Source organism: Taeniopygia guttata, chromosome 4, assembly GCF_048771995.1.
Source record: "Taeniopygia guttata chromosome 4, bTaeGut7.mat, whole genome shotgun sequence".
In the NCBI taxonomy this organism is placed as follows: Eukaryota; Metazoa; Chordata; class Aves; order Passeriformes; family Estrildidae; genus Taeniopygia; species Taeniopygia guttata.
Genome location: NC_133028.1, coordinates 9,205,230 through 9,223,752, shown reverse-complemented (window position 1 = coordinate 9,223,752; position 18,523 = coordinate 9,205,230). Strand labels below are relative to the sequence as shown.

The 18,523-nt window shown below is 36.5% G+C and overlaps 1 protein-coding gene across 21 annotated transcripts in view; it reads right to left on the bottom strand.

Annotated features, from left to right (window-relative positions):
• ADD1 (adducin 1) overlaps nt 1–18,523 on the bottom strand; it is a 62,070-nt gene that overhangs the window by 11,835 nt on the left and 31,712 nt on the right. For 6 of the 21 annotated variants that reach the window (XM_072927948.1, XM_072927947.1, XM_072927946.1 and 3 more), the window contains 12 exons: nt 17,974–18,136; nt 16,700–16,851; nt 13,424–13,504; nt 12,838–12,987; nt 11,769–11,912; nt 11,527–11,625; nt 10,968–11,144; nt 8,739–9,083; nt 5,596–5,697; nt 3,657–3,746; nt 3,544–3,561; nt 2,732–2,824 (listed from right to left, as the gene is read on the bottom strand). In XM_072927948.1, coding sequence (XP_072784049.1) covers nt 2,732–2,824; nt 3,544–3,561; nt 3,657–3,746; nt 5,596–5,697; nt 8,739–9,083; nt 10,968–11,144; nt 11,527–11,625; nt 11,769–11,912; nt 12,838–12,987; nt 13,424–13,504; nt 16,700–16,851; nt 17,974–18,136 — 1,614 coding nt within the window. The remainder of the gene's footprint in view (nt 1–2,731; nt 2,825–3,543; nt 3,562–3,656; nt 3,747–5,595; nt 5,698–8,738; nt 9,084–10,967; nt 11,145–11,526; nt 11,626–11,768; nt 11,913–12,837; nt 12,988–13,423; nt 13,505–16,699; nt 16,852–17,973; nt 18,137–18,523) is intronic. The other 15 variants (XM_072927952.1, XM_041715643.2, XM_030270612.4 and 12 more) reach the window with 5 other exon arrangements.

Here is an 18,523-nt window from a genome sequence, read left to right as displayed (position 1 = left end):
ATGCATTCAAATATCAACAGCATTTTCTCCACTGTAAGAAACACTGGATAGATTGTATTTATGAAGATAATGCATTTTCACTCTGTAAGGGCATACACCCACAGACAAAAAGGGAAAGTCATTTATAGCTAATGATATGCAATATACCTTCATATTAAACATGGACTTCATACTTCCTACACGAAAATTTAGATAATCAAGTAATTTTGTAATTTCTAGACCAAACCTGGCTTTTGAAAAATTCAAAACTGACTATTATTTAACAGGCAAGCACTTCACCTTGTTCTCAGGGATAAATATGACCAAAACTGGCACTTTATATATGCCAATTCATCTTTCAATCAGATGGGAGGTTCATAATAAGGGTCTAAGTTAACAATTGCTCCTAACACAATCTAACATTAATGCAGCACCTTTATCCAAAACACCAAGATTCCTGAGGTACTGTTCATGTAGAAGTCACAACTCTGGGGCAGCACTGAGAGGGTCTGGATTAAGAAAAAAGCCACAGAATTTCCATTCTAAAGGAAGAGACCCAAAATGGGTGAATCCCCCTCTATTTAAAATTACTGAAAATTCATGAGAATTTATTTTCTTATGAGACTGCAGAATGGTTGTCGGTAAGAATAACCAACATTCCCTGTCAATCAGCCAAGACTGCAGCAGAAGCTTGGTTAACCAAGTCTGACCAGGAATAAAATTACATGATGCACAAGGAGGTTGTGTTGCAACATGGCCAGGACTTCTCAGAACATGGATAAAGCAAGCAACGAGGCAAGATGGAGTGAGTATTCACTGCTGCAGCCATAGGCACAGGAGCTCAAAGCAGTACATGCATGCTGTACACAAGGAGGCATTTCTTCATCCAAAATAGTGTGCATTAGTGTTTGATATAAATCTCAATGTTAATTGAAAATAGAATACATTGTGTTACTGCAATTACGTGAAACTTTTTACACAAACTGTCATTAAATGTGTTAAAGAATTTGTCAACTGAGAACTTCTAATTGTCTGGTACCTAAAAATCCCTAAGTCCTTCAGGTACAGAACTCCTCAGTTTCATTGAAATTTTCAGGTGAGGTTTGTGTGGGCATCCTAAGATTGGTTACACTTCCTTTGTTCCACAAAACACAACTGTTTTATGGCAGAATCTTTCAAGGAAATTTCTCTGGTGGTTGTCTTTTGTTGCTGTTATTTTTGGGTTAATTGGATTTTCTGGTTTGGGTGACAATTTTTTAGAAAGAGGTTGTTTGGTTTGTGGGTTTTTTGTTTGTTTGTTTTGGTTTTGTTTCTTGGGTTGCTATTTTTTTTCCCCAAACAGGAAGTTATTAAGTATTCGGGTCACAATCCATGTTAAAATAATAAAGATTATGAAATAGGCCACTTCTATTTCATAATTACTCTTGTAATTTACATTGTGATCTAATTTTACACACTATTTCAGGCAGAAAGCACTTTCATGACACCACCAAAAAAAATGAAATAATTTGGACATCTAAACCCTAACAGGATACCACTAGACAAAAATCACAAAACCAACAGAACATTTGTTGGTTCTCTGCCATCTGTGAAAATGCATGTAAACTATCCAACTACTTTTACAGAAAAGCTATGTCATTGTTTGAACATAATACTTGAAATATATCACCATTAAAAAAAGACCTGTCATAAAAGTAATTTTTCACTTTGAAGGTATTATTATGTGGAAAATAAAAGCCATGCACTGCCTGAAAGAGTTTGGCCTTATTTTACTTTTCCTCTTAAACCCAGAAATTGTATTTTATTATTTTTCCTTTCTGAATATGGACAAAACAAACTGCAATGTGAAAAATATGACCATCATATTCTCAGTAAGATCCAAGTATCTATAACACAAACTGGCTCATTACACTTTAGAAAGAGATATAAAACCACAAGGTTTCCAACAACGGTGTAATTCAAAGTATTCTGTATTTTCTTTCATGCAAAAGCTATTCTGATAATGAGGTGTTTAGGCACAACCTAACACCAAGATTTAAGAATATTTTAGGTAAAACACTGGAGCAGAAGAGGCACTGATGCTTACTTACACACTGTGCTTCCACACTAGATGTGCTCTAAGAAACGTTATTTGCAGTGTCCAGCTGCTCCATTCAGCCAGCCCCAAGGACTGCCCACCACAACACGTCCACACCTCTTGAACTTATTCTGTATTTAATGGACATTATGCAAGTACAAACATGACTACAAGTGTGAAAGCCAATTGATTTTGCATGTGTAGGGCATTAGTTAGCAACTCTTGTAGCTAACTGCAGGAAGTATGAAGGAAGCCAGTTGTCCAGTGCTCTGGGATCGAGAGTTGGCAGTGTCACATAACACAGAGTATCCTCAGACATACACTGATGTAATCAGGCCGAGATTAAACTGATTCTAAATTGATCTCAAATTAGAATAATTCAAGACTAACAACATGCACAAAGAAATCCTCTATATGCAGGACCTGATCAGCACCTTAACATCAAAAGTGTTTCCTCACCAGCTTCTACAGACAAAGATCAAGACCCTTAAGACACTCTTAACAGAGTAAAGTAACTGTTTGCATCATTGCATATACATAATTTGAAGATCCATCTATTTTCATTTTTTAAAATTTTCTAGCCAAATCATTTCTTACAGAGGAAAAAGGTCAGGGTAAGGAGAGGTTAAATGAAGGGTGAACAACAGTATTTAGAGCAGTATGACAGGGCAGTACCTTTCTAACAGACAGAGATTTAGCGGGACTAAAGGCCTGCTCTGTGAGATCGAGCCCTTCAATAGATTCCGTACAGTCTGAGAGGGGAGCATCCTGCAACAGTAAATTGAGTAAACAGAGCAAACCGAGCCCGGGCTTTACAACATCAACCGAAAGCATTGTGATGCTTGCTAAAAACATGCAAAGAAACAGAAACTGGTAGATGAAATTGCATATGACAGTGAATTGACATGCACACAATATGACACTCAACATAAATAATGCTGTGGCCATGATAAGACTTGCCAATCTTTAAAAAGTATTATCAGAAAATACTTATCTGGGGCAGTTGAAAGCACTTGGATATAAAAAGTTTTATTCGGCTATACAGTATAACTGTACAGCTCTAATTCTTACTTTACTTGAAGCTATGATTTATAGTCTTTTGTATATCCACATACACTGCTTTTAAGTTTCATTGATGTAATAGCATTTTCCCCAAACTGTTCTTCAAATAAAATATTATGAATTATGAAATCCCATATTTAACACGAAACACTACTGCCCCACAGTGAGCCTGGTGTGCCCAGTATTAATCCTTCAAGATACATAAACTCAGAAATCAAAGAAACAAAAAGCTGTCACAAAGCTCAACTAGTTTTGAACAATAATCTAACCCATATAAATAAGGCTTCTGAATTTCATGCATTACATTCAGCAAAAAAACCAAGAAGCATCCTCCACAGACATGCTTGGGCTACATGGCTGAAGCCTCTAAATTTCTGACCCTGAGCAACTCTTGCAAAGACAATGGTGTTACCTCTAAGACTTACCTTATAAACAGTTACTCTCTGCCAATTAAAGAATAATTTCATAGTGATATATTAGGTGAAAGCAGAAGATTGTATAGGTTAAGCTAATAGTTGCAGGAATTGAATACTCTCACCTGTACAAGGCTCCTGTCCACAACTACCCCAGAAAGAACCTGTGACTGAGGGCCTGCTGTTTTAATATCCTGCAAATTTTGCTCTCGGATCTGTAAAGGAAAGCAGCAGAATGAACAACAATCACATGAACAATGGAGAAAAGTTGATCATATTTTTGTGTTTGAAAAGGGGGAGTGAACCTGCCAACAGGCAGCAACCAGTGCTAATTCCTGCGGCCACAGCGCTGTCAAATGAAGCTGAGCTTATAAACACCACTTGAACATAAATGTTCCGGTTCCTGGCTGTTTCCTGACATTTCTCAGAATTTAGTCTTTAAGTACCACAGAAGGTGTTGTCCTTTGCTTTTCAGTATTAGAGCATGGTAAAACACATAACAGATAACTCCAGTTTGTGAAAAGTGAATAGGAACAGAAGTATTGCCTCTCTACTTTTCTCTCTATTCTACCAGACCAGTCAGTTGCAGGTTTCTGTCATTAGCCATTAGTTACATTAGATTGCATTAGATCTAGCACCACAATATCATCCTCATACAGAAATTACTGTAAAACATTGCACAACTTTCCATTTTTGCATCTAGTCAGGATAATATCCTCAAAAAGACAGATAAATAACTCCTCTGTGGATAAACTGACACTCTGGAATTCTCTAGAACACCCCTTTTGCTGCATCCTAAATACCTCCCAGTTATTCCAACAGAGAAGATGGGGACAGAAATCAGATTTCTAAACCTAGTTATTATCTATTTAAATTAGATATCCTTCAGTGGTAAAGAATTCATAACAACTGATTCAATATTTATTTCTAAAATATTCTAGTTCTTGTTCCAAGATAAATGAAGAAAAGCACGCATCTTAAAAGATCTCTACAACTAAAAAGGACATTGACTTTATAAAAAATATATGCATACAAATACACAAACAAGAAATATTATTAATACTTGGTATCTCAGAAAGCACAAGGCTCCCCCGTCTTTTTCACTTGTTTCCAATTTACTACCCTTCTCATCATTGAGAAAGTGTAAAATTCAAAGACTTATTCTCTTAGTCACTTCTTTCAAGTTTTTAATAAAGCAAGATTTGTGTTTGAAACGCTAAAACTGCTTGGAAATTTCACGGTAATTCTCATTGCAAGTGGTTATTATTTTACAGTGCCAAGCATAAGTTCTGTCAGCCATATACAAATTATTTTAGACTCCTGCTAGTATCCCTGCACACAGCCTTTCTTTGACAGAATGCTAATTCCCATGTACCATGTGGCTATCAGTTAGAGGTATCAAAACAATACAGAACAAGTTTAATATTAACAAGATACCAGGGCATATTTTATACTGTAAAAGAAATAAAGTGGAAAAAAACCCAATCCATTCAGTGCTTTCCTGTTGGTAGACTGGACAAGAAGATCTGAAATTCAAAACCAGGAAAATTAACTGCAAGCTCATTTCAAAAATATTAACTTGCAGTTCCAAAGACAAAAAAGAAAGTCTGCAATAATCAGTGTATTAATACAGTAATATGTAATATAGTACATTGAAATATGGAGAGACATCTATAAACTACTTTGTCTAGGCCACAAAATTCCAACAGGTATTACCAGAACAGGAAAACATGTCACTAATGTAAAACTATGATCTCAGGGTACAGAATTACTACCATAAACTCAGGACTGGCTGTTTCACAGGTATCCAGCAACTGGTCTAAGAAAAATTAGTCTTTGAAAAACATCTTCATATAGTGAACAGAAATACCAACTTTTTCCAAGAAGAGTTCAGGACACTTAGGAATTGTTTCATTATTTAGTTATAAAGGGAAAGGACAACACCAGAACTGTGTTACTGAGCCCTCAAAATGTCATTATAGCAAAGTAAATTAGTTCATTACAAATACACAACTTAATTGTGGTGATGACCAAAAAAGAAGTTATTTTACTGCTATTACAAACCTTGTTCCTCATTTCTTGGACCTCCTTTGGATTGGTGTTCAATGGAACAAACAGATTAGGGACAGCAGAGGTGGCAGTTCTATGTCCATCCTCTTTAGTCCACTGTAACATCAAGAACAGTTGTAGAGTCAGAACTGCTGTAATGGCCACAGACACTCAGAGCAGCAAAGTCACATCACAGTTGATCATGCATCATACAGAGCAGAGAACTGAACCAATGATTGCATTCTTCTATTCATTCCTAGGACTAAATTGCTTTCTTCTTCAGTAATATAAACTATAACTTCAGATACATTTCTAGAGATCAGAACCATTCTATCAAGTCAGGTTACTAACAATAACAACCAGAGAGCCAGTTAACTTGCAAACAACTTTCACCCAAAACAATGTCATTCCTATGTGCAGTTCAGAGATTATGAGGACTGAGGGGTTTTTAAGCTGGTTTTCTGTGCACTTGACCACACTGACAGCTGCAGTGTTTTGTGTTTCTAAAAACCACCTACTTCTCACTTTATGAATAGATATATTAAGACAGGAGCAGGAAAATGCCAATATAATTACTTATTTTTAAGGTCATTTTTAATAAGAAATTTCTCAATGAGTTCATACTTGTTTAAAAAGGACACTTCCTTACCCAAACAGAAGTACAGCAAGATCTAAGGCATGAGCTTTAAGACTCTGTTACTGCCATTTTCATTTTCTGCACTGGGTGTTTTTACAAAATAACATGAGAGACAGAGAGATCATTGATTCAATCCTCTGGTAACAAACATCAAAGCAAACTTAAAGCATAAGATGACAGAAGTATGAAAAGCAATGTGATGTCACTATCCAGGTTTAGTGAATGATTCTTACTGTGAAGCAGGAGTGGGCATCACCAAAGTTTTGCATTAAAATAAGCTACTTCAGCAAAATGATGTTACCAGAATTAGTTTCTGCACAAACAAAGAGCTGTACCAGCACAGCAACCTAAAGGAACAGTTTGGTGATGTCAAATATTTTATAACTCATAGCTCAGAAGGTTACAAAAATATCCCAAACACAAGCTTTAAGCGCTTCATGGGTTCTTCATAGATGGTTGCTTTATTTGATCTGTGCATTTAGTATGGAGTCCTGTTTAATTTGAGGCACAACTAACTCTTTATCTTGATATATTTACTTTGTACAATGTCCTAATTTCCAATCACTATTGCATAGAAAATGCACCGAACAGTAAAGCAAACCTGTTTATAGAGCAAATGCTATGCATTTATTCCTGAGTAACTTCAAGAAACAATAAGATAGCCAGAAACTGTCAGACTTCAGAAAGCAACAGAATTTTAAAATGTTTTGCAACTGTAAAGTAAAAAATGGAATGAACATGGAGCTGCGAAATACTCACTGATGATTATCTTCTCAGATAAAAACTACTCCAGCTTTTTATTAAAGATAGTTTTTAGTCAAAACATATATATAAACAACCTCAATATAACAAGCCACTTTCTTTAGGTTAATAGCAAGCATTAAAAAATTTAAATACATGAACCTTTTATACTGTATGAAATTATCTATTGCTTCAGTATATCATTAAACCAATCTAATTTGTGACAAAGAATTTTGCTTCAGTCTTTCATTGATAATTTCAAATATTAAATACTACCGCCTTTGTGAGCTGAGGGTGAAAAGCACAAACTGGCCCAAACATATATATAGCTTGAAGCTATGGTAAAACTATTTGATCAAAGTAAATCTGCATCACTGTAGATCAATAAAACAAAACTGTATCTCATCAAGGTAACTCTATATTCAGAGTTAAATGATAATTTTGTTTAGTTGATAGTACAAACAACAAATGTATTTATTAATTTCTTAAACCAAAAAGAACACCACAAAAATACCACAGAGAGTGCCTCCGTTTTTTTCGGGACTTTCTACATGTTAACACTATGTATTTTAGCATACATATTGCATTTCATAAAAGTATTCAAAATATAGAGAACCCTGAGTGTATTCAGAGGTGTAGCAGAGTTTTGTGGGGATAAATAAAAATTAAGGTGTTCTGGAAAAAAAAAAAAAAATGGTGGGTTTTTCTCAAGGCTACTAGTTTTATATTTTTAAGACTCACCTGTAACCATACTACTACTATACATAGTACCACTACCAAAGTTCTACTGAGCTCCTGTGGCTGAGCTTGAGGTCAACCATTACAAAAGGCTGTAGCCGTGCAAATCCCTGCCTTCAGTTCAGTCACTCTGTATATGCCCAAGAAAATATCAAACCCACAGTTACACACCAACAGCTAACGATGTCCATTTGAAAGCAGTTGATATTTTGCTTTTCAATTAACATATCTTTCAGTGCAAAATTTAACTGTAAGCAGCATTGATAAACAAAAGAAAAGCACCAGTTGCAGAATCTATCGATTAGTGCCTGCTGATGGCCTGAGCTGCACTTTAGTCATGCCGCACCCAGCTGATACTTTAGGAAAGACTTTCCATTTATGGCCATCTACTTACATGCAACACTACATGCAGAAGGCAGCTGGTTGTGAATGCACTCAGAGGCTTTGGGGTAGACAAAAGTGTAGTAAACAGGACAGGAAAAGGAGCTGAGAAACTACACAAGAAAAAACTGCTTAAGGGGGGAAAAATATTTAAATACGTTGAAATCAATTCTACCTTCTCATAGAGAAGATTGCAAATACCTTGCAGATTAAGTTGATATATGTTACAGAAGGTAGAAATTTGATTTTTTTTAAATGTACTTGTACAAAAGTACATTGAATTGTTAGTTTGATTTTGAACTGAAAAGCTTTCATGCAGAGAGAATTAGTAGCTCCCTAACATAGCTGTCCTTAATAAAACTACTGAAATGCAGAACCTATTTAGTCAAAACTATAATTCAACTGTTTCAATAGCTTGGAAAGACAGAAAAAACCTAAAAGGTCCAAAGTCTTAAGCAGTTTTAAGCATTAATAAGCAAGATAATTTTTACAGGTCACAACTAATCAAATTAAGTGGTTAGTAAAACACATTTAATTTTTTTAATATAAGAAAGAAGAAAATAATTAGGAGAGTTATCTTTTTCTTCCCAAAGCCTCTAAGTGCCAGCCACCCCAAGTTGCTCTACATCATCTAACTATGAACAGTAAGGTAGGCACAGACCAAGCAGTTGGTAATACAGCTTGGCACGCAGACACCGGACGAGAGAGACTGCAGCAAGGGTTTCACGTGATCGTGTGTAATGTTCGTCCACACCTTAGTCTTCGACTTGGGACTGCTGCCATTCTGCCCTTCTTCAGAAGCATCATCCCCTCGGCCAGAGTTCAGCCACCTTGTCTTCTCTCGCTGCTGTTTCTGAAAACTGTGTCTGAGGGGGGAGGAAATGCCTGATTCACCATCACTAGTAAAGGAGTAACCTGTGACACTAGCTGGAATCTCAACATCGCTGTACTTTTTAGATTTCTCTCTCAGAGCAGGGCATCGATATGGGTAGCCAGTTCTGTAACCCTGGAGAAGGAGAGCAGCAGAATTAGTCTTCTATATCTCTGAGTTTTTCAACAGACAACTGAAATTTAATTGATACTCTTAACTGTGAAAACCATTCTACAACACAATACAATTCTTTACATGCCTGCTCACCTATTACGGTAGGCACAGCCATGCCAAAGGGGGTGACACACAGAAGTGAGGCTACATTAGCATCCTTTACAATCTAAGTAACTTCTGAACCACTAATTTTAAAAAGTCACCATTTCTGGTATGAAACATCAAAAACATTGTATTAAGTTTTTATGAAGAATTTCCAGTAGTCCTGCAAAAAGCCATTGAAGTGACTGAGAAGGTCATCAAGAACAGTGCTATGGGTCTGCCTCTTCTCACCATCAAGCAAAAAATTTACCATCTGTATTTTAATGATAACACATTTTTTAAAAATCCTTTTTACAGGCTTGCTTATGAAGGGAAAAACAATGTATATTAGTGCTTCCTGCTGTTTTTCATAGAATTTTCAAGTAATTGTTCAAGTCTCTGGAGTTGGATTCAAGTCCAAATGCAGAGTCATGACTTTTCTTTGTACTACATTCCAGCTATTCATTTACACTTTTTAAAAAACTGTAATCAAAAGTATTGACTGTTTTTCACAATTCTAAATCAAAGACAAAGAAGTACCCCTATGATAGGGTAAATAAAAAGATCTTTACTGTGTTTTTACATCTAGAAATCAACATACAGTATACAAGGGAATACTTCAAGAATGCTACTTTTATGTCCTTATTCATTCCTCTCCCTAATCTTATGTTGTTTCACTTTCCCACCTCCTCTGAACTGTATTTTGTTCCACCTTTAACCTTCCCTACTCACACTAGTCATGTCTGCCCATTCTTTCTTTCATATTATGCTCAGCATTTAACATACAAGAAGGATGTTTAAGTTTCTTTAAGAAGTTTCTACTAGCAAAATATTTTCAAAATGGCTCAAATGAAGTGTGAATAGCTTAGTTCCCAAAGCGCTCAACTTCCCTATCAAGCCAGCTGTAAAGAAACATCAGCCCCAACTATGCAGACTTAGCTTTCTATTGAGTTTTCATTCATTAAGCACTGCTTAGGCCTTACTTGGGTTCTGCTCCAACTTATAATGATCAGAACAAATCTTGAGTAATTATCTACCACCTAATATAATTAACTACCCAATACAATATGTGGCTAATTGTAAGGGTCTGTACTGTATGACTGAAAGCTTGTTTCTATTGCTACGTTCCTACTGAGTACAATGCCATTTCTTTTATGATGCTGCTTACTGTGCAGTAAGAAACATAAAACTGGTATTTCCTCAAGAAACTGAAATCCATCTGACTCTACCAAAGGTATCAATCAGATACAACGAGTCTGCTGTCCCCAGCCACATCTTTCCCATTGAAACTGGATAGTAAATTTTGGTATCTGGTCATTCATTACAGATGGGTTCTTACTGAAAACATTTTATCTGTAGGCTTTTATTTATTTAAAGCCTGTCTTTTAAACTCTTCTAGGTACTAGTAGACTCTTCAACAAATTACACAGGACCTCACACCTAATAAGACATTAATAGTTTTACACATTTTGGGAGGGGATGGAAAGAGGGAAAAATACAGATTGAGTGCAAGCACCACAGTACTCTGATTTGGAAGTGCCAAATCCCACAAGATCTCCTCTGATCTCACCCATAACAATCAGATTACAAATAAGAAGTAAATGTGCTATCTGTACAAAGGACACCTGATGCTTTTCATATTGTCTCCAAGTCCTTGAGAAAGAACAGGCTGCAGGCTGTATAAACTATCACAACTACATGCAGCTTTAAAAAATGTATTTTATACATTATCATATAAAAATCAGACAAAAAGGCCTGCCTTACCAGATTATCCAGCATTCGCATAAGAGCTTCGAACTCCTGTTCACCAATCTGCCATTTGGGATGGGATACAGTACCCTCACCTGCTGGAGACTCAGGGGAACGAGACTTGGCTTTATACTTCCCAGGATCAAGAAGCACTAAGTTGTCAGGGCCACCTGCACTGGCCAGGGTACGTACCTTAAAAACAATAGAGTCATCTTTACGTTTCTTATAGGGAATGGGGTGAAAACTACCAAAAAAAACCGTCTGAAAACTTGGCATAAACCCAGAAGAAATCTATTTCACTTTAAAACTAAATAAGTGAATATACTTGTATAAAAGCTGTCTTAAGTCTTTGAAAGTATCTGTTTTAATAGGCAGCAAATTGATGGTTTCAATACAGTACTGGAATATTGTCAGTGAAACCAAAGTTTTGGATGTCCCCCCACAATATAGTGACAGCACACGTTGCTGTGTTAGCTTAGATCCAAGAGCTGAACCAGTAAAGTATGCAATTATTAATCTGTTTGGAGGTTAACACAGCAAGCTGTATTATTACATAACATATGAAAGCTCTTACTTGTATCTCACAGGCAAGCACTAGGTTATGAATATAGTAGAAAGCCTCCTCAACAGTCTCTCCAACTGATACTAAGCCATGGTTTCTGAGAATAAGGACCTAGAGAAACATTGAAAGAAAGTTAACAGCAGTATGCCAAGTATTTTATTGCTCTTGATTAAAGTATATTTACTGCTGATTAAAGAATATACCTGCCACACAAACATACTGTCCCCCCTCCTTTATTCTTTGTAAATACTGACCTTGCTTTTAGGCCCCAAATTTTTCTGAATAACCACCTTTTCTTCATCATCCACTAAAATACCATGGTAGTCATGATAAGCTACTTCCCCTAGAGAAAGTGCTTCAGGTGAAATTGGCAAGAGACCACACTTCATTGCAGAAACCTGAGAAATAGTAAAACAACTGATTTAATTTCTTGCAACAGAAAAAGTGAAAAAATATAGTGATGAGAATTAAGATAAGAGTATATTTTTATGTATTAATTGAATATATCTCTACAGGTACATACACAGTGTATGTACATACATACTCTGTCCTTAAAGGCTCTATTTTTGATAACTTTTGGACTAGATACAAAAGTCACAATGATTTTGGGTCTGTCTCAATATGGCTGTTTTTACACAACAGCAACCTCAATATAAAAGGACTCTGGGAAAAAAAACCTCAAGAAAACACCAAATCCCAAAATCAACTGCATCCTTCATTCCTTCCACTCCATTCAGTTACTTCCCCCTCCTGCCCCCGTGCCAAAAGAAGAACTTTGGTGATACAGATAATTCTGCAGCACTACAGGTAAACTTAAAGATTATTTTTAAAGGCTACACTGTAATTCAAAATAGTAGGAATTTGCTCATTTATCCTTAAAATGGTTGTAAAAAAATCACCAGAATATGAATACAAAGTCATTCTCTCAAAACATTAAAAAGAGGCAGAACTGACTAGTAATCAGTTTCTCCAAACAGAAATACTGGGAAAGTTTCAAGCATTTCATAAAACCTTGGCAAACTGTGCTTTACAAAAGCAACAAAATATGCTAAAGGTTTTATGACTCACTCTCAAAAGATCTGGTCTTTTGTGGTAAAGGACACATATATATGACATACGTATTTTCCAGTGATAGAACTCAACTTACTGTCTGACCATTCAGGTAACAACCCAGTAAGGATGGGCTCTGATTCAAAGAGAATCATACTTGAAGACAGACTAAAAGGCTCTCTGCCCTCCAAATAGGAAGCAGATCTATGATTGATGGGACCCACCTATTTTCCCTTTGGGAGGGGTGGGGGAACAGGACAGAAGGGAGCTTACCGCTGCTCCTGCTGGCGTGTGGATATGGACAATGCATTTGACATCAGGTCGAGCTGCATAAATTGCTGAGTGCAATGTAAAACCAGCTTGGTTTACTCCCAAGTTAGTGCTTCCACGATCAACCACATCTCCTTGAATATTGATTTTAACCTGGGAATGAAAAGAATTACTTTCATAATCAAGACACAAAAATTCCTATTTAATTCAGCATCTACCACTGCGACTCTAAAACCAGTTGTCATCATTTATATCTGAAATGCCTAAAGTTTCCTCCAACAAGGTGGACTCAACAGCCAGCAGCTTTAAAGGGTATGATGTGATTCACTGTCCAAATGACCTAACACTTCTTTACAAGTTGATCAACTGGAGGACACCTGGTGGTGAACATGGGCAAAAAAATCTCTCAGATACCCAGCAATACCAAAACCAGCCATGTTCAATAACCTTGTTCTAAACATATTACACAAGAGTAAAATAGTCTCTAGGATTGAATTAGAAGTGACATATATATTCATACATATATACACACATACATACATAAACAAAAGTAAATATTTTACAGCTATGAAAATTAACAGTTGCTTACCAGACTAGATGCAGTGACTTCACTATAGAGGAGGCCAAAAGGTACAATAAGGAAATGCTCTTGTTCAGAGTTTACTCTGGCCTAAGAGTAAAACAAGAGTTACTAAGTAGATTTTATTAAAGCATACAAGAAGACCCCAAACTATTACTTTTACATCCTGATTATGGAATGGGCAAGTATACCTATAACACACATTATGACTTTCATGTATGCTACAACAGATAATCAGTGCACTGCATTGTTAATTAACAAATGTTAAACAAAACCAGATGGCAGTAACAGGCCAGCGTCCTTCAGATTGGCGGAATTTAGTAAACCCTTATATTCTGTTACAATGACAACTCACCCACTATGGATAAAATGAACAATGCTGAGAGAAATGGGGAAAAAAGTTAATTCTTTCAGTTCAATGAGTTTACACTCCAACTGTATTTCTACCCTAGTAAGATATTAGGTATAGAGTAAAAGGCTGTGAGAAAACACAAGAATTGGCCCACTAAAACTTCTAAAGATCTAAAATATCTTGGTGCTGAGAAGGGTTTTGTCACTGATGCAGGTTCCTGTGAGATATCTGTGAGCAGTATACCACACTTGCAAATTTTCTACCAAGTATCCTGACCTTCACTTATGTTTTTTCTCTCTCATCTCATCAGGGGTTTATAATACAAACACAATCAGGGTTTATAATACAAAAATAATTTTGGCTTCAAAGCATTCACATCTTGGGATGTATCTCTTAAAAGTCTGTACAATGAAAAGTACAGGACATCTAGGTAATTAAGGTGTCTTTTGATGGTGAATTAATAGGCTTCCTAAGTTTTACTGGACAGATGAGACAACTCCCTACTATGCTATAAGTCTATCCAGCATTTGGGTAGTTTGTGTTGTGGGTTTCAGCTTTTTGTTTGGTTGCTGTTTGGGTTTATTTAAAGTTATTTATGAGTTTTGAATTTCCCTGAGATGCAGTTACTTTATGCTGTTTCTGCCTTATGTCTTCTACTACTTGCAATATTAAATACACATATACTTAGCTATAGTTCTACTGCATGGAAAAAAAAAATCTAATTGTGCAGACATGCAAAAGGTTCTAGCACAGATCTGGTTTCCTTTACAACCAGCTGGGAACATGCTGGAACATAAGAATCTTAAACTGAAGCAGTCAGTTGAAGTCAATCTGTACTTTTATGAATCACCAAAGTAGTTCTTCACTACAGAAGTGCAAATGATCAAGAAAAATCTCTTACTTATTTATGCAAGACAAAGAACAAGTATTATTGAAAATATCCCAAAAGCTAATAAGAAAGCTCAAATCAAAGACAAACAAGCAGCAAAACTCACAAACCACTTTGCTTTAGGATTAGATCCAATTAACAGCTCATGCCTCCAAAGCAAATCAAGACATGGTGAATGATGTCTACCTGTAATCTCAAATTCTGCCTGACCCTGGAGACACCCAAGTTTACTCTACATTCTTGCACTTGACATGAAAACCTGGGAGCTACCCAAGTATACTCTACATTATTATACTTGGCATGAAAGCCCCTGATGCTCTCTAATTCTGCATCTGCATCAGGACTGCACCAGTCTAAGCAATTCCACATACAGTAGCTGTCAGTGATTGATAAGGATCCAAAAAAAGCAACGATACTCCACGCAACTATGGATATGCCCAGATGGAAATTGTGAGGATATGAGAGTATATGCCACTCTCCTCTAACACACAGGTTTATGACCCTCACAGAAGGCTGTTGTACCTTTTCTCTTACCTCACAAGTGCACTGGCACAAGCTTGTAACTTGAATGCAATCACCCAGAAATCACAGCAGCCACTCACAAAAAAAGTGAAAACCTGGAGTCAAACACCAGCACGGCATGAAGTGGTAGCATTCACCACATTCCAAAGAGGTGTCTTAGTACTACTTAAGAAACATAACAACCTTGTTCTGTAACAGCTTCTGAAGAAAATGTATATCTTTCAGTCATCTTTCAGAATGCTGTTCACTGGAGGAGCTTGTAAAAGACAGGAGAACTAAGACTTGGGACTGCTGCTGACAAGCCAAGAGCTTTCCAGTACTTCTGCCATTCAGAAGTGACTAAAACACTTTCAGAATCTCATTTTCCAAGTGCTTTGATTGTCTTCCACCTCAACTGGTACCTCCTCTACTGGTATCTTCCTTGTACTCCTCCCCAAAGAAAGCAAACTTGAGGCATTCCACTCCAATTACATGCCCTTGCTTCAACCCCGTCCTTTGACATGCTGCTCTTGATTACATTAATTTTTTATCTAAATGTACAAACACTCCCATGGCTGAACTTTACCCTAGAAAGCCATCTCCAAACCTGCTTGCTTTTCAGTGCATTAATGTCCCTTTTACAAAATCACTTCTCCTGTCACGCATGAAAAATCTGGGGGTGGCACAGAGCTGTTTACAAGAACCATTATGTTGGATATGTTCCCTCGCAAAAGGAACCAAATGATCTAACCAATACCGTCTTGATCCTATGCCTACACATATCATTTATCATCTTCATCTGTTCACAAATAATATGCCCTAAATTCTCAACAAGCAGTAAAAATAATATTACCATATTTCATTTCAACTGCAACTAGAAGAACTGAAAATACATAAAGGACAACCTCTGTTATGTAGAATAAAAAACAATTCAGCTCTGTTAGGACAACAATTGACAGGGCAGCACACCACAGCTGTGACTTTACTCATGAGAGTCATGTTGACCATTCTTCTGGCGTATAAAACCTCCTTGATTTGACCTCCTTGTCATTATTTTTATGGATGCCAATGATTACTCAGTCACAAGGAAAATTGTTGGCACGCTGCATTAAGCAGAAAAGCTCACTCATGTTCAGAAATACTATGGCTTCTTTTTCAGAAAGGCTGGTACCTGAATTATAAAATTCAGCTGAATGACTAAGAAGATATTTTAGTATTTAGCAAAAAAGGCAAGAAAACTAAGAACTGACCTTGTAGAATAATAAATACAATTATTCAAAGCATTTGAGATACTAAAAGACTGAGTCTTTCAGCAATCTTTATTTCATCCTAAGAATTCTCATGTACACTCTCTCAAGACTCTATTCAGACTGTGGTAGCTGACATCCAAGCTGAAATGCAATGACAAATCTCTTCACTATTATATTGCTTTCAATACCACTTTGCTCTTCTCACACACAAAGAAAATGACAGATAGGGGAGGGAAGCAATTCTCTTGTATGTTAAAACAATTGGTTCAGTTATCTGTTGATTCAATACTCACTGTTATATGATTGTAAATAAGCTGAGACCAGCCAAATAGATCTGCTAATCTGTAGAAAGCTGCCAATTTGCATCGTAACAACTTCTCCCCTTTTTCATAAGCAATGGAATCAGACCCTCGCAGATCATTTACTGGTGTTACCATGCCAAGACCTGAAGAGGAGAAGGGGTACAAAAAGACAAGGCAGGTTGAGTTCAGTGTCAGTTCAAACCTAGCAACATGTACCACTATTTTATCCATTGTTCTTACTGGTTTATATGAACACATTAACCTAAGAAATAGACAGCAAAATTTCATTCCTATAATGAAATAATTTACATTACACAAATGTAATGACAATCTTGAGCAAGGTTATTCAACTTTGGCAGACTCAGCATTCATTTCCTTCCCTACTAGAAATTAGTGCTAACGCAACAGTGCATTCCTTAGCAAAATATTTTTTCCTCTCTCCAACTAATGATTGTTTGTAAAATACATCTTCATTACTAAAAGAAGAATTTAATCCCAAATATTCCACTTTTTGTGATACATGTATTCTCAACAAGAAGAATTACATTACCTAAAAAGATGCACACAGGTTCATTTATTAAGAAAAATTAAGTACAAGCAAGAGAGAGGAAGATTATGGTAAAAAAATACAAATACTGTAATTCTAGTTACAGTGAAATTAGAAATGTGGCTAAAAGCAACCGTGAAAAAGCAGAACAAGGCTATGCTACATTCAGAACGAAAGATTTCTTTTGGAGCACAGGCATGGATTTATTTTAACTTAACAGAAAACCTGTGTCTACATGCATTTGCACATTCTAATTTTTTTCCTGCTGTTTTGCTCGCTGATGTTTCTTGTCTAAAGCTTCACCTCACAGGAGAAAGCTGCAAACAGTATTTCAATGGCAAAAATAATTAGTTTCTAAAGCCCTTCACTGTTACCAGACTGCTAATAAGCATTTGATTTTCCTGAAGACAAACCATGTAGTAACTAGCAATATTTAAATAATAAAACTTTGTAATAGCACTGACTTATCAGGCTTATTTTTCAGTTTAGATACCATCCTTGAAATAACTTTTGATATAAGCTATACAAATGAATCACATTGCATACCACTGTGGCATTTAGAAACTAACCAATTCATTTCATGTTTTCATTGTTTATGTGAGCAAAACAGGATAGCATTTTAACTTCACAGTACTCTACTACATTCACACTGTCTTCATTTTAAGCCTTTCAAGAAAAGAAAAAAGAATTCAGCTGTGATCACTGAAGGTGCACTCACTCATGTTTAATGCAGCCATTCCTCCTTGAGGTGCTGCAGGGTAGACATTTGGTACGTGCGTTGTCATGAAATCCGCAATCTGCTGCAAAGCCAATAAACCTGTTGGGTTCTTCCCCTTCTTAAACTGCTCCTGGATCATGGATTCCAATTCTTCACAGAAGGCCTAGTAATAAGACACCACACGTTGTAATGCATGTTTCAATGAACTTCAGCCTTTCATACACAGCTTCTTTTTAGCACTTGGATGGAACCATCCAACACCTCTTCTGAAAAACACCTCAAGGCAGAACTACTGGGTGCATTGCTCTCTGGAGCTCCAATGATCTGAGTCACTTGGGGTTTTTTTATGGAAATTCCAGCATTCTCTTTTCAAGTAACACCAAAAGTCTTTTGAGCCTTGCTAGTATGAATTTCTGGAAGTAGGAGAATGTACAACTGACTTTAACACAAAATGTGAAAGGAAAAGTGGCAGAACCAGAAAAGAGAATTTCTCACTGTGGCTCACAGGGAACTGAGAGCCAAGAAGGTATCCAGGAACACAGAAAACAAT